This window comes from Cololabis saira, chromosome 5 (genome assembly GCF_033807715.1).
Source record: "Cololabis saira isolate AMF1-May2022 chromosome 5, fColSai1.1, whole genome shotgun sequence".
Taxonomy (NCBI): domain Eukaryota; kingdom Metazoa; phylum Chordata; class Actinopteri; order Beloniformes; family Belonidae; genus Cololabis; species Cololabis saira.
In genome coordinates, this window is record NC_084591.1 from 32,061,007 (window position 1) to 32,076,621 (window position 15,615).

Sequence of the window (15,615 nt, forward strand, 5' to 3'; positions counted from 1 at the left end):
ACTGGGAATTGTACCGTTCATGGTTTTCCCCCCGAACCTCTGCATGCTCTCAAGAAAAGATGTCTGATGGAACAAAAACACGGCAGACGGAGGAGGAGACTCACCTGTCAGGTCGCTGCTCTCGATGCGTTTGAGGTCGGCATCGACCCAGAACAGTTTTCCCAGTTTGTTGTCCAGAGTCAGGGCCACGGGCCGGATCAGGCCGGTGGCGAACAGAGACTCCCTCTCCGTCCCGTCCAGACTGCATCCTTCGATCTTGGCCGAGCGCTCCTGAACCGTGGTGAAGTACATGTACCTGCAGGACGACACAGCTGGGTTTACACGTCTGACATTTGTCTTTGGCCTGATTTACCCCGACATTATGGTATGCTGATGTGTCAGGTGGGAGTCAGCACGGACACACCCCCAACACAAGGACGGCAAAAACTCAAAATCTTACCAGGAATATTTGTCTGATTTCTAGTTAAAATGTCTCATTTTTAGTCAAAAAAATCTCATTACACTTAAAGGAGCTTGAGGCTCCTTTTAAGAAATGAGACTCTCTAGCGCCACCCTTCACCACGACGGCCGTCGGGGGTACTGCAGCCAACAGTGAAGCCGGCACGGGAGAACGGGGAGAACGCACATGCAGCGTCATGTGACGTCACATCCGCAGGACAGCGCGGGAAATTCCGGCCCGGTATTGCAGCACATTTTGCAGCACACAGCCTGTTCAAGGCAACGGAGAGATATACTAGAGGGCTCATTCTTTTTGGTTTGGAACGCTTCATCTGACATTATTACTAGAAAACTTAAAACATATACACATTTTTTTCATAAATCCTGCCTCAATCCTGCCTCATGCTCCTTTAAAACAAGAGTCATTACCAGAAAAATAACTTATTTGACAATTTTCACCTGTTTCAAGTAAATTTTCACTTGAAATAAGTAGAAAAATCTGCCAGTGGGACAAGATTTATCTTCTCATTACAAGCAAAAAAATCTTCAGATTTTTCTACTTATTTTAAGTGAAAATCTACTTGAAACAGGTAAAAATTGTTGTTGATGAGTCTTGTTTTAAGTGTAATTAGTGTTTTTGACTAAAAATGAGACATTTTAACTAGAAATAAGACAAATATTCTTGTTAAGATTTTGAGTTTTTGCAGTGAGACTAGACAGGACCAGGATTCTGGTTCTGGTTGCTGCATGTTATTCATCATAAACCCTAGGATTACGTCTCTGGACGTTCAGGGTAACCTTACAGGACCCGGATGGAACCAGAAACGAGCGAAACCTCCAACCATCCCTGGAGATAGAGCCATCAGGGGGAAGGAGCAGGAGGAGTTCATCAGGTCCAAGGAGACCGAGGAGCCAGTAGAAAACTCCTGGATGACCAAACCCTGCTGGGCTTCACATGTGTGAGACAACTACACTAAACTAGACAAGACTGGAACCAACATCTAGACCTCGGATGGGACACCTGACAGATCTGCCCTCCCCTCTGATGCATCTACGAGCAGAACATCTCTGAGGCGACCAGAAGAAGAAGTCCAGCTGCCTTCAGTTCAAGACCTTGACACTAAAGTCTCGTCTGTCTCTCATCTGTGTCCTAGCTTCTAGATTTGATTCTGCCATCAAGTTCAAAATGAGAAAACATACGGAGATGAAAATGAAGCATTTCTGGCTTCAACAGTTGTTTTCTATGTTCTGAGAATGAAAGCGTCTCGGTCAGACCGGCCCCTCTCTTGGGGGAAGACCTCACCCTCTCTCAGCGTTGACGACGATGGCCCTCGGCTTGTCCGTGTCGTCCTTCAAAACCACCCCGACGAGGGAGCCGTCCATCCTCTGGATGTTGATGGTGTTGGTGGTCTCGCAGGTCCAGTAGATGTGGCGACTGTAGGAGTCCAGGCTCAGGTCGTGGAGCTGATTGTCCACTAGCTGAGCAGAGCTGCTCATGATCATGGAAGTCTGCAGAAATCACACCAACGTTACAGCTGAACATCATGTCTATCTGCGTGGGTATTCTACATGTCATCTGTGCCTGCATGAGAGCGGTTACCGTGGTTCCATCGTCTCTGGCCCTGCGTATGTTCTGGCGTCCATCCAGCCAGTAGATGAGTCGGTCCAGGGGGTCGTAGCTGAGGGCTCGGACGTTCCTGAGGACGTGGATGGGCAGGATGACGTCAGGACTCTGCTCTCCCAGAACCATCCTGCTGATGCTGGCCTTCTGGCTGAAGAGCAGGAAGCTGGACGGAGCTGCAGGAGGACGGAGGGGTGGGAGAAGGTGTGAGGTGAGGGGACCCTGGGGTAGAGGGCTGCATTTGGATTAGGTCCCGCCAACGCAAATCTCGCGGGAGCGGACGGTTTTAACTTTGCTAAAAAAAACACTGCTGGATCGGGATGTAGTCTAGCCACAAGATGGAAATCAATGACGTGGAAAAGAACCTCAAACAAGGTCTTTACAAAACAAAGACAAAGCAAGTCAGATATTTGGAGAAACTTTGTTTAGTGTCTGTGGAGCATCTTGGACAAGACACACGGGATTGGGACCTCAGTCGGCAGCAACATTCTCTTCCTCCACAGCAATATAATGGCCACGTGATTAATTTGTTAAATTAATTCGTTCCATTCGTTAACTTTGTTATTTTGTGTTATTTATTTGTGTTATTTGAGCCACTCACAGCCTACTCTCGTTGCGAAATAGCTTATGCAATGATGACTTTCGGTCAGGTGGCCTATGAACTGTCAATTATCCATCAAGCTCCACAATGATCATGTTAACATTAAATCAGATAGATTTGTCTAGGACAGAGGTTTTCAACTGGTTTTGTCCCAGGGACCACCATTATAACCAAGAAGCAACTCGGGGACCACTGCTTTTGGGGATGTTGTGAATTGTTTTATTAAAAAGGGATTGAAACTGATTGGAGTCATTGTGGATTCATACAAACAGAAGGGGTCTCGGCCCATCTCTGCTTTTTACCAAGCTATGGGGGAGAGCAGAGGGGAGTCAACCCTCTATATAAAAGTAAAATGGGAAGCAGAACTAAAGATCCAAATACACGAGGATGAATGGTACCACATGTGCGAGACACAATGTACGTCCACAAACTCATTAATATGGAGGGAGTTCTGCTGGAAAAATCTAACTCGATATTTTATAACACCAAAAATAAAATCTAGACAACTTGCCACACAACAAAACTGCTGGAGACAGTGCGGGAATGTGGAGGCGGACCATGCACACATCTTCTGGAACTGTACAAAAATTAAAATATACTGGCAAACTGTAAATTTAGTAGTAAAAAATATTTTGGGATATGAAATCCCAAATACTTGCCCAGTGATGTATCTTGGGAATATTGGAAAGGTTGTAACAAGAGAAGATCTGTACTTGACTAAAGTGTTACTTGCAGCAAGTAAAAAGGCAGTCACAAGAAACTGGCTCAATGTAAATGCCCCGAAACAGGAACAGTGGTTGGAAATTGTCCAGGAAATTTGTGTTATGGAAACATTGACATATCTTTTAAGGATCAAAGAGGATGTATTTGAGAAGAACTGGGAAAAATGGAATACTTACATGAGACGTGACACCAACTGAACAAAACACCGAATGGAACAGTGGACTGAATAGAGGATCATCTCCAGACAGTTTGCTTTTGTTTTTGTTAATGTTATTATTATTGCTATTCTAATATGTAACTTGTTTGCAGTATTGTTTTGTTTGTTTACTTGTGAAAAAATAATAAAAATTTAAGTTTAAAAAAAAAAGGTATTGAAATAGATAATTCATGTTTACTTAAAGCTGTAAGTTAAAATGTGTTAGATGCACTATTTACATTATTTACAGTATTTACAGTTTATTTACATCTATTTACAGTAAAGTGAACATGTCCTGATAAACGTTAAATGGTCAATATTCTTATGTTAGTATCGAGATTGTACTGAAAATACCCTATTTCCGGTTTCAAAAGGGAAATGCTTTTATTTTGAAGTCTACAGGAAATGATCGAGCGGGTGTTAATCGCTAGCTTTAGACTCTGACTGCTGAAGATGTCGGAGCAAGATCCGTTTTCTCCCGTTTGTAAGCTGTTAGATCCGTTATTTTCTCCCGTTTTGTAAGCTGCAGCTTGTTTGAGGAGAATAAATGTTCAGTTTTAAAGACACACGTTCTGGTTATTGAGAAGAATCTTCTGCTCCACAACAGGGGATGTTTGTTTTATTCTGCACCTTGATTTCAAATAAAAGTATGGGCCTATATAGGCTATTTATTAACATCAGTGTATATTTTTATTTGCACCTTTTGCTACTAAAAAAGACAGTCAATGAAAAATGAACAATAGGAAGCCAAGAGGGCTTATAATATTACAAAGTTCACTCTCACTCATTTGACATCATTTGGATGGGTAAATTATTCACAAAAATGAATAGTAAATGGAAAATAAATTGAATCTAAATAAATGTATATTTTTTAAATTATTGTTTTCCATTTACAATTTCACGGACCACCTGCAATACCGCCACGGACCACCGGTTGATAATCCCTGGTCTAGGACAACATTTCTCTTGCGGGGCGGGAGAAGACACAAAATCAATGCATCTCTATTATTGTGCGGTCATGAATTCTCAGAGTTTTGCAGATGCGGGCAGGAGTGGATATAAACGGTGCGGGAGTGGGTGGGAGTGTAACACACAAGTTGCGGGTGCGGCCGGTAATGGTCAGAAATTCAGCAGGAGCAGGGTGAAGAAAACAGTCCCGCGCAGGGCTCTACCCTGAGGTCTCTACGGCAACAAGAAGCACGCAACTCTGCGTGAACTTACAGCTGCAGTTGCGTCCGTCCGGGTTGAGGGTGTAGTGGGAGGCGCAGCGGCACTGGGCGCCGGCAGGAGACGCCAGGCAGAGGTGGGCGCAGTTCCCGTTGTTGTGGGAACAGCCGTTGGTGCCGTCCTGGCGGGACGAGTGGAACACCAGGATGTCCAGCATCAGCTCCAGCTGACCCTGCAGACACACCCGCAGGTAAGAGCACGCCGCCGTTTGAATGAGAACCACAACCCCTCCTGGACCCGCCCCATACCTGCAGCACCACCGTCCGGTTCAGTCCGCTCCGTTTGTCGGCCCGTTCAATGCTGCGAAGGTTAAAATCCGTCCAGTAGATGAAGTCTCTGTACTGAGTCAGGCCGAAGGGGTGAGGAAGGTCGTCCACGATGATCTCCCTCTGGAGGCCTGTTCCACATCACATACATGTTCACAAGGTGCTCTGCTTCTACGGCGGTTTCTGGTTCTGGTGCTAATGCTGAGATGAAACCTTCTCAAAATATTTCATACACGCAGTTAAGTTACAACTATAAACCTTAGAAACTAGTAACTGCTACTAATTACACGTGAGCATAAAAATGCCCGAACCACCACAAGTGAATCCAGCATCTGAAGAACACGGCCATAATGAAAGTCACCGAACAAACACCGTCTCTAGCATAATTACACAAATCTTTTCAATAGTCAAATAATCGTTTCAGTAGTCGACTAATCGACTATCAGAATAGTCGTTAGTTGCAGCCCTACTGCTCATTATGACTGGCAGAGGGACTAACCAATAAAGGTCCTCAATTAACCTGAAGCAAATGTGTTGACCTCATAAACCTGTCCTTCTCATAAACCTGTCCTCGTCATGAACGTGGACGTCCAGGTCCAGGGTGGAGTGCGACCAATCAAGGTTCTGTCTGATTTTTTCTAAAACAGTCTGTGCTTTACCTTCTGACTCTGCTGCTGTGGACTTTAACGTCTATGATGCTCAGTGAGGCCTGTGGGTTCCGAGATGGTTTTTTGGGGCATTTATGGTTTGATCTTGGAGTAAATCTACTGGGATGACAACTGAATGTTTTCCACTTGTGAATAATCTTTGTGACTGTTGAACGTTGAGCCCTGAATAGTTTGGAAATGGTTTCAGAACCCTTCCACAAGTACAACTATCAATCATCGTCATAGGTACAAAGTGCAGATGTGATGTACACTGCAAAAACTCAAGATCTTAACAAGAATATCTGTCTTATTTCTAGTTAATGTCTAATTTTTTGTCAAGAAAATCTCATTACACTTAAAACAAGACTCATCACTGGAAAAAAAACAACAATTTTCACCTGTTTCAAGTAGATTTTCACTTAAAATAAGTAGAAAAATCTGCCAGTGGAACAAGATTTTTTTGCTTGTAATGAGAAGATAAATCTTGTCCCACTGGCAGATTTTTCTACTTATGTCAAGTGAAAATGTACTTGAAACAGGTTGAAAATGTCAAATAACAAGTTATTTTTCTGGTAATGATTCTTGTTTTAAGTGTAATGAGATTTTTTGACTAAAAATTAGACATTTTAACTAGAAATAAGACAAATATTCCTGGTAAGATTTGAGTTTTTGCAGTGTAGAGGTGGAGTTTGGTGATAGTCATGGCTGGTTACTGAGCGCTTCAGTGGACAAACCTTGCATGTTGGTGCTTTCAATCATACAGGTGTCCATATCTGTCCAGTAGAGTCGCTGGTCTGCGTAGTCGATGGTCAGCCCGTTGGTGCGGCCCACCTTATCCACGATGGTTGTGATGGTGCTGCCGTCCATGTAGGCTCTGGCTATGCGTGGACGACCCCCCCATTCTGTCCAGTACATGTAGCTGTAGACACAGATGGGAATATCCAACAGTTAGGATGATCTCAGAGGCACCGGTACGGAAGCTGCTGGAACGCCATCAGTTCTGCAGAACTACACTATTTTATTCTGTTTGCCCTAAAAGAGTCAAGGGAGAAAATTCCAGACGTCCAACAAAAGCCATACTCTGCATTTTGATTCAAGACCTGCAACTGATATCTGACAACTGCAGTTACTCTGGCAGGACTCTAGGGGGCACTATATTACAATCCCCAAATCAATGTGCCAATCAACTTGGTAGTGTGGCCACAAACGACTCTTTCACATCCAGAACCAACAAACCATCTGATGAATCAACCGAGGTGGAATCTGGTACACTTTTACGAGGCCTCGGCTTTTATATAAGGTAAACGTTGACTTTTAAAGGTTGCTGCTGAACAGCCAATCAAATTTAATAAATGCCAGTTTTTACAAATGTGAAGGTTATGTCCATAAATCTTTTCAGGCTTGTGGAAAGAATAGACCCCGTGTGAAACCGAATCACCAATAGGTGTCGCTTTAACTACCAAATGTAGGTTTGTGTTTAATTGTTTGAAGGAGGATTTGTCTAACTTCATCTGATTTCATTTATTTTGCATGTAAATGGCAGGAAAACCAACTCCTCCAAACCACTTCGTCTAGTTGTCAGGAAATTAGCTGCAATTTTCCCCGAGCAGCATTAATGAAAAGATATCAAGAGACTTCAGATCAGCTGCTTCTGTTGTCAAGGACCGGCTCTTTACGGACAACATCTTCACTGAAAACATGTCAAGAACCTCAGCAGATCATTCTGACACCACACTGCAAAAACTCAAAATCTTAACAAGAATATTTGTCTTATTTTCTAGTTAAAATGTCTGATTTTTAGTCAAAAACTCTCATTACACTTAAAACAAGAGTCATTACCAGAAAAATAACTTTTAAGTTTTTTAATTTAAGTTTTAAGTGTAATGAGATTTTTGGACTAAAAATGAGACATTTTAACTAGAAATAAGACAAATAATCTTGTTAAGATTTGGAGTTTTTGCAGTGCATCTTCTCCAGTTTGAGGCAGACTGGTTGGTATCTGGTTCTGGTGGTATTCATCTCAACTTCCATCCTCTAACAACATCCACCCAAACACAGCCAAACCACCACCAGATCAGGACCAGGGAGGGTCGTCTCATCGCCCAGCTCGTCGGAGTAAAGCATACGGCGTATCAGCGAGTGCGTCATGTGATCCTACCCGTTAGCTGGGTCCAGCGCGAGTGATCGTGGGTTGTCCAGATCCTTACAGACCAGAACCTGGCGGTGCTGGCCGTCCAGCCGGGCCACCTCGATCCGTTTAGGACCCGTATCTGCCCAGTAGATGTTGTGACCCATCCAGTCCACCGCAATGCTCTCTGGGTAGTCCAGGCCAAACTCGATGACGTGTTCCACGGAGCTGCCGTTCATGTACGCTCTGCTGATGGTCTGACGGGGGAGGGGGCAGTGAGAGGACCGGTTAAATAATGGAAACATTACTCAACTGTAAAGACGTGTCAGAGCTGCACCCACCTTGGCCTGGATGTCGGTCCAGTAGATCCTTCTCTCCGACACGTCAAAGTCAAGAGAGGAGGCTTCTTTGACTCCTGTCAGAGGGATAGCCACATCGTTGCTGTTGGTTCCCAGAGAAATGCTCCGGATGCTGTCCCTGGGGAGGAAGCAGCAGCGTGAGTTCCCCCTACAAACTCATGAACTAGTAGACTATAGTATTCTGCATATTATGTTTAAAGCTCATAAAAAAACGTTACCAATCAACATTGAGAAAAGATTTGAAAAAAGAGAAAGCAACAAACTTAAAAGGAACAGAGATTTTTTAAAAACCAAGATTCAAGACTAAATTGATGGAACGTTGTGTTTCTGTGAAAGGAATCAGTTTATGGAACAATCTGAACAAAGAAACCAAAGAATCCAAATCAAACATTACATTCAAAAGAACAATTAAAGCCTGTATGTTAAGTAAATATAATGAAATATATTAGTTAAGTTTGATTGACATACCCATAGCCGGCAGTAATTTTATTTTATTTTATTTTTTTATTTACTTAGTTGTTGTTTTTTAAATTTTTAATTCATGTTATTTGTGAATTTATTTCTTGGGAAAAAGGGGCAGATTAGATAAGATTCTTCTTCTTTCTGCTCCCTTTTCATTCACAATTTATGAACATTTCTGTTTGTATTGAATTGTTTGTTTTATTTTTTGAATTAAATAAAGAATAAAAAAAAACAAAAAAAAACACCACAGCAGAGTTCAGCACCAACACTTGATCACAGCTGGGACTCCGGCCTGCACTGAACTATTGATAATTCAACTTGTTTGATTTTTAGAAGTTTCTCAGGAAAGTTCAAAGGCATTTTGCTGCATTTAGTCATATCTGTGTCGTTGAGGTTGGTCAGAAACCAACCAAGCTATAAAACTGCCTTTATTTGACAGTTCTGGGTTTGTTTGCATCAATGGGCTCTTCAGTATGTACTTGCGGCCCCATGTGGAGCAGTTGCTGATCTCCTAATCCAACCCCTTCTGACCTTGTTGACCTCTGCAACCAGACTCTCCACCTGCTTCAAGCATCTCCCTGCTCTCAGACAACCAAGGTTTCTTTCACTTATTCTACTCGACGGTTCATCCCAGAACCGCGCCGCCTCAAGAGGAAACGAAGACCCCTGGAAAAATCTCTAAGACCATGTCACCACCTACAAAACTGCCCCTGGTAACGTTTCACTCCACAAGTTCCACTCTGAAATGATCCACTCAACTCTCACTGTACCCATGCATAAGGACAATAAAGTATTCTATTCTATTCTATTCTAACTCCTCACATCTCTGCACATGGTTCTCCACCTTAAAAGAACAGAACAGGAGGACAATAACAGTCCCTTTCAACCTTCTTCCCCGCCTCCTCTTCCTCCTCACATCTACAACTCAATCTACTTCCCAGTCAATGTTTTCACCCTCATCTCCTTCTGGACCCCATCCCTTGTCAAAGCCTGTCTCTCCTCTCTCATCGCCAACACGGTCAACACTTGCCTCCCCTGTTGTTCTGTCCATCCCCCCTCACCCCAAAAAGTCGGGTCTGGACCCCGACCACCTAGATCACTTCAGTCTGGTGTCCGTCCCCAGTACGGAAACAGCCCTACTGAGAGTCACTAATGAGCTCCTCCTCACCAACCTCCTCCTCGACCCCAGCATGACCTCTTCACCTTTGACACCACTGACCCTCCAACCATGTACAGTCGGGGGGGCAGTTCTGGTCCTCGAGGGCTGCTGTCCTGCATGTTTCCTTGCTGCACAGCCCTGGTCCTCAGTCCCTCTATGGACCCACTGGTTTAGTCCTCACTTGGTTCACCTCAGCCATCGCTATGCCTCCGTCCTCAAAACGCACATTGCACACCAGCCCCGTCCCCCCCCAGTGCCCCCTTGTTTGCTTCTTTGCGTATCGGGACATACCTAGTTATTAATGTTTTTAATATATATGAAATCATTTTATATATCGTTGCATTTGACGTCACTTCCGGCCGGCATCTGGAAGTAAGCGAAACTAACATGGTTTACATGTTTGAATTGTGAAATTTCATATATGTTCATGTTCATTAAGCTGCTGATATTCATGTCATGCCATTCAGAATGTTGCACTAAGGTTAAGCCAAAAAATATTTACATTTTCTTGTTTGTGAGTTTGACTGGATGTCATTCAACTACCTCTTTTGAAGTTAAATTTATTTATTTTTGTTATTGCACTATTCTGCACTTTTTGTAGTTACATTTTGTGGCACCAGTGCTGATAAACTTTGTTGAAATATATGTCCAACTTGTTCTCCAATGGACAATAAAAGAAACTTGGGATAATTTAGTTTTAGTCCTCTTTTCTTTTTTTTCTTTTTTTTTAATTCATTGCCTAAATGCATGTGATCGGGAAAAGTATCGGAAATGTATCGGGAGTCAAAAAAAGTCATCGGATCGGGAAAAATCGGGATCGGCAGATACTCAAACTCAAGTGATCGGGATCGGATCAAAAGCTAAAAAGCTAAAAAGAGCTAAAAAATCCTGATCGGGACAACCCTTTCCCAGACTTGTTTTCCTGACGGTGAAACACCAAAGATGAGGCTGAAAAACACTGTTTTTACAGGAACAAGCTGCTGGACAGGTGGGGTTACCTGTTGTTGAAGAGCAGGAACGCCTCGGGGACCACGCACGTCTGCAGGTCCGACAGGAGCTCCATCCCCATCGGACAGGAGCAGCTGACCGCATGCTGACGCCAAAAACACAGGTGGCTGCATCCGCCGTTGCTCCCCGCGCAGCCGTTGGTACCTGGACAAGTCCCAGTGAGTTGCTCGTACCACACTCCTGCCACGACCTCTGGATATGATGCAACTGCTCAGAGACAACGATCTTACCATGCGTCTCCGTCACCTTGGTGGCCTTCAGCCCCATCAGGTCCGGCAGCTGGTCGATGATGATCTCTCGTACCGCCGTGGTCTTGTGGACCCTCTCGATGCTGCGTCTCTGCCAGTCCGTCCAGTAGATGTAGTCGCCCAGCAGAGTAAAACCGAAGATGTGAGGCAGCTTGTCCTCCAGCAAAGTCCTCCTGTCGCTACCGTCCACGTTGATCACCTGAGACAGCGGAGGACAAACAGGGTCGACGTTAACAACGCTGCTAATAAACTCATCCCAGCGCAGAGATTGGAAACCCCGTTATAGAGCAACGGCTTCAGGAGCCACAGCTGATCCTCGTCTTCCTGACCTTCAGGTAGGAGGGAACTCACTACGCCACGGCTTCAGTTTTAAAGGTAAACACGGCCCTAATAAGAGCAATATTTGACTTAGTCAGGGTTCATACACATTTTAACCAACAAATTTCCATGACTTTCCCATGACTTGGCAGCAAGTTTCCATGACTATACATGACCCTCTAAACATCAATGTATGAATGAAATATAGGAATAAAACTATGTAAAAAGTCACCACAGTGGAGATCTAATGACAATTATGGTTTTATACAGAATAAACATTTGTTTAAACTAACACTGATATACCTGCACTATGTTGTAGTTGTGTTGTATAGTAATAATAGACTTTTCCAAAACTTTTTGGGTGAAATTATGTTTCCAAAACTTTTCCAGGCCTTGAAATTGACATTTTCAAATTCCATGACTTTTCCAGGTTTTTTCAAAACAAATGAATCCTGCTTAGTTTTTTTAATTTTCTTCTAAACCTATGATCGTAATAGTTGTTTCACATCAGGAAGTAAAGGATGGAATAATAAGCGTGTTTTAGTTGCAGTTCTGGTGAGATTATCCACCTAAAATAATGGATTCCTGATGTAATGCTACCGGAAGATCTACGCTTCTCCCCCTGACGACCTGCAGGAAGTCCAGCTCCTCCGTCTCCAGGTTCGAGTAACTTCCTGCGCTGACTTTGAGAGCAAGAATGAAGAGCTGGGGTTCTGTTTGTAAAAACGACACGTTATCGGACATAACCGCTGAATCTGAGTTGCTGATGTGGCCATCAGGCGCGACTTTCTTTTGCTTTTGCAAGGACCACAGCTGAATAGGAGCAGCCTGATGCTGCGGTGAGCGGCAGCCGCGCAGCCGTGCATCCAGCTATCTGCTTCAGAAACTCATTTAAATATCCTTTCAGAAGCTGCGAGAGAGCAAACAGAAAAAAACACAGCGTTCACTTTGATGGGCCTCTGTTCAAAGAGGCTCCTGACCCCCCAACAAAAACGCTTTTCACTGACCAGTGTGACAGAATTGGACATGGCCACCCCAGAGAAAGGACGGCAGAGACTCCCGTCCTCCCCTCCACCTCCCTCTCCCTCTGCTGCCTTTTTCAGGAAAATTAAGCACCAGGACTGATTTTCTCCCCTTTTTGTTTTCCCTCCCGTCTCCACTTTGTGTGTGAATGTCTCATTTACTGATGGGCATGGGGGGAATGTGGACAAAAAGACAGAAAGAAAGCAAACTGAAAGGCAACAAAAGGTCTCATCGGACACGCGGGGAGAAGTCGGACCGTCACCGTTCACATGCACTCACACCCGGGTGTTTTCTGATGGACACGCTGAAGCATCCAGGTGGAGGGAATACTGAGGGGAACAGACGTCCCACGGAGACTCCAGAAGAAGAAAAAAAGCATACTTTCATGGCAAAGAAAAAAAAGTGTTCACGCTCTTCTTTGTCTTCTTCTGCTTTCCTTTCGCTCACCACGGTGAATCGGCCGGTTCTGTTTGTGATTCCGATGCCAGGACCCGTCTATGCACCACTAGATACCACCTAGTCCTTACAAACAGGACTCCTACTCTTCTCCAGCCAGCAGGAAGCTATGAAATACTGCATGGAACTTCCTGTTTGGAGTCAGAGGTGGAGAGGACGCCTTGTAGGAGTTACTGTTCTGAACCAGCCATCTAGGATGAGTACAAACTGGTGCAGTGTCTCGGTATGGGAATCAGAACAAGAACATCTCTCCCTGTTTCCATCCTCCTCCTCTGTCACACCAGCTAACAGGTCCATGCAGAGAGCTCCTCTTCAGTCTCTGTCCACTAACCCAGCTCCAAAAACCTTCTACCTGTGCAACCTTCCTCTTCATGTATCCATACCATCTCAGTCTAGCCCCTCCCTTTTGTCTCCCGCACATCAAACCCTGGTAACCAGACAGGCTCAGGTTGGATCCTCGCTGCAGTCCCACCTCCACCTTCTGTTATCCCAATACCCACCTCTCCTGGACCACTAACAGACCTGTGACCAGAGCATCGAGGTCCCCCGGTGCTCCGGCTGGACTAACCCTTCAATCACACATAAGCGCCGGAAGAATCCTCATTTTGCTGAGCATGATGTTAAAGGGAAACTATTGTAAAAAACACGTTTTTTCTTGTTTTAACATATATCAGCCTGCCAACTCAGAGAAGGACGAAAGCAACCAAATTGTGCAGTGTCTGTACAGCCGCCCGGATGAGCCGTCCAGTGTGATGTGGCTTCTACAAGCCGTTCAGATTCTGCGTATTTTTGTTACGTAACCAAAATGCAAACCACGCCCACAACTATAAAACCGTGTAACTGCATGCAAGCGTCCGACTATCGTAGCACTGCGCGACATCGGACGCTCTCTGTCCATCTCCCTCCAGCAGCTGCCACTTTATTGAGGTTTTTGTAGTGAAATGAGGAGGAATCATAGAGATAACTTCTCATTTCAACTAACTGGATCAGCCGTTCCTCATCCGTGACTGTTTCCTACAGCGCTTTCAACCGGCTTTCAACGCAAGCAGCAGGAAGAAAATAGAAGCAGGGCGTCCGACAAATGTTCAGCTCAAAACGGCGCTCGCGGCCAGTTAGGACAGTCCAATAGAAAATAAAGCAAATAGATGGATGGAATTGATTTTGTTGCTGACGCTCGCTCGCATGCAGTTATAACACGGTGTAACTCCGCCGGCCGGAGCTTCCGCCATTTTTTCGTAGCGATGTATCGCGTCATTCAGGCAGCCAATCAGCACAGAGCCTCATTATCATAGCCCCGCCCACTCAGAATCCTGCATAGATAATGAGGTTACAGAATTTCTAATTTATTTATTTGATTTTAAGACATTCAAGGCCTGTTTAAAATAGGGATTAGATGCCATAATAGGTCCCCTTTAAGTGTGGCTGAACTGAATTATGGAGCCGTTTCTGTCAAAACCTGTTGAAGTTTCAACTTCTCCCGCTTCAGAGCGAGTTTCAACCAATCCAATGGCAGCTACAGCCAATGAGATCAAACACAAGCGCAAGATCGTTTCATAGCACTTGGCTTAGTTGTGTCGCAGGCAGGAGGAAATTGGGTGATTTTAGTATGCCGACGACATCAGAAACATGCGAGGCACCAGTTATGGCGCTTTTGCATTAGTATCAGTTTAGCTCGGTTCTACCCGTTTTGCGCTTTCGCACTAGGGCTGAGACGAGTAGAGCCGCTCCAAGCCGGTACCTTTTTCTGTAACCATTTCAGTGAGGTTCTGAAAGCGGTCTGAGCAGGGACTATTTCTGACGTCACCACCTCCTCGCCACCGATTGGTCGGGGGGCGGGGACGTCACCACCCTCCGCGCCTCTGATTGGTCGGGGGGCGGGGCCGGCAGACGTTTGAATCAGGAAGCGGGAGTCAGCCGATCCATGGAGTCAGCGCGAGGGGACTCGCGGCTCGCGGCGATTTTATTATAAAGCGCAAAACGTCTGTTTGGTGATCCAACTCTGAGGTGCAGATGTTCATAAACCTGGTGGCTGTCGAGAAAAAATTAAAAAAGCGATGTAGACGGGCTGTTTTACTCTCAGCCGCTCCCGGCTCCAGCTGATTTCTCATCAGCGCCGACATGAACAAAGCGGTTGCGCAATCGAGTACGTCACAGCAGCTTCACCCAAACCTGCCCGCTTCTCCCCTGGCAGTGCGAAAACACATGTGTGGAACCGTGTAAAGCCGCGCCGAGCCGTGCCGGGCTGAGCCGATACTAGTGGAAAAGTGCCATTACAGAACCGCCAGCACGATGGCTGCAGGCACCGACCACCCAAGCAACGCAGCAACCCGTTACAACCGCGCAAGGGGTCGAACAAGGTGACCACAAGTCCCAGCAGAGCTCTGCCAGCTCCAGCTGGGCTGGTTTCCAACCTCTGAAGTGAGGATGGGAGAACAGATGTGTGAACTGAGGTGGGCGTCTCCCAGCCGACCTCGTCCCCAGCCTTGACGGAGCAAGGCTTCGACCCGACTCATTAGAAACCTCTGGCTGATGTCACAGGGTCGCTCCAGTTCCTCTCATACAGTCTACAGCAGATTGCATGGTGGGAAACAGCAGAGACGGTTCTTATTCTAAGTCCGTACAACATTCAGGTATTTTTTGTTGTTTTTAAATAGTACGGAGGTGGTCTGTAACAGAGGCTCAGATGGTTCAGCTGCAAAGAGAAAACAACCCAGATCTCCGTGGATACAGGTCTG

At 45.1% G+C, this 15,615-nt stretch overlaps 1 protein-coding gene across 1 annotated transcript in view; it reads right to left on the reverse strand.

Annotated features, from left to right (window-relative positions):
* lrp5 (low density lipoprotein receptor-related protein 5) overlaps positions 1-15,615 on the reverse strand; it is a 53,177-nt gene that overhangs the window by 10,895 nt on the left and 26,667 nt on the right. Inside the window, exons 12-21 of the mRNA XM_061721571.1 lie at positions 11,066-11,282; positions 10,826-10,979; positions 8,189-8,324; positions 7,878-8,104; positions 6,454-6,638; positions 5,055-5,203; positions 4,801-4,978; positions 2,039-2,235; positions 1,742-1,947; positions 105-295 (exon numbers count right to left, since the gene is read on the reverse strand). Coding sequence (XP_061577555.1) covers positions 105-295; positions 1,742-1,947; positions 2,039-2,235; positions 4,801-4,978; positions 5,055-5,203; positions 6,454-6,638; positions 7,878-8,104; positions 8,189-8,324; positions 10,826-10,979; positions 11,066-11,282 — 1,840 coding nt within the window. The remainder of the gene's footprint in view (positions 1-104; positions 296-1,741; positions 1,948-2,038; positions 2,236-4,800; positions 4,979-5,054; positions 5,204-6,453; positions 6,639-7,877; positions 8,105-8,188; positions 8,325-10,825; positions 10,980-11,065; positions 11,283-15,615) is intronic.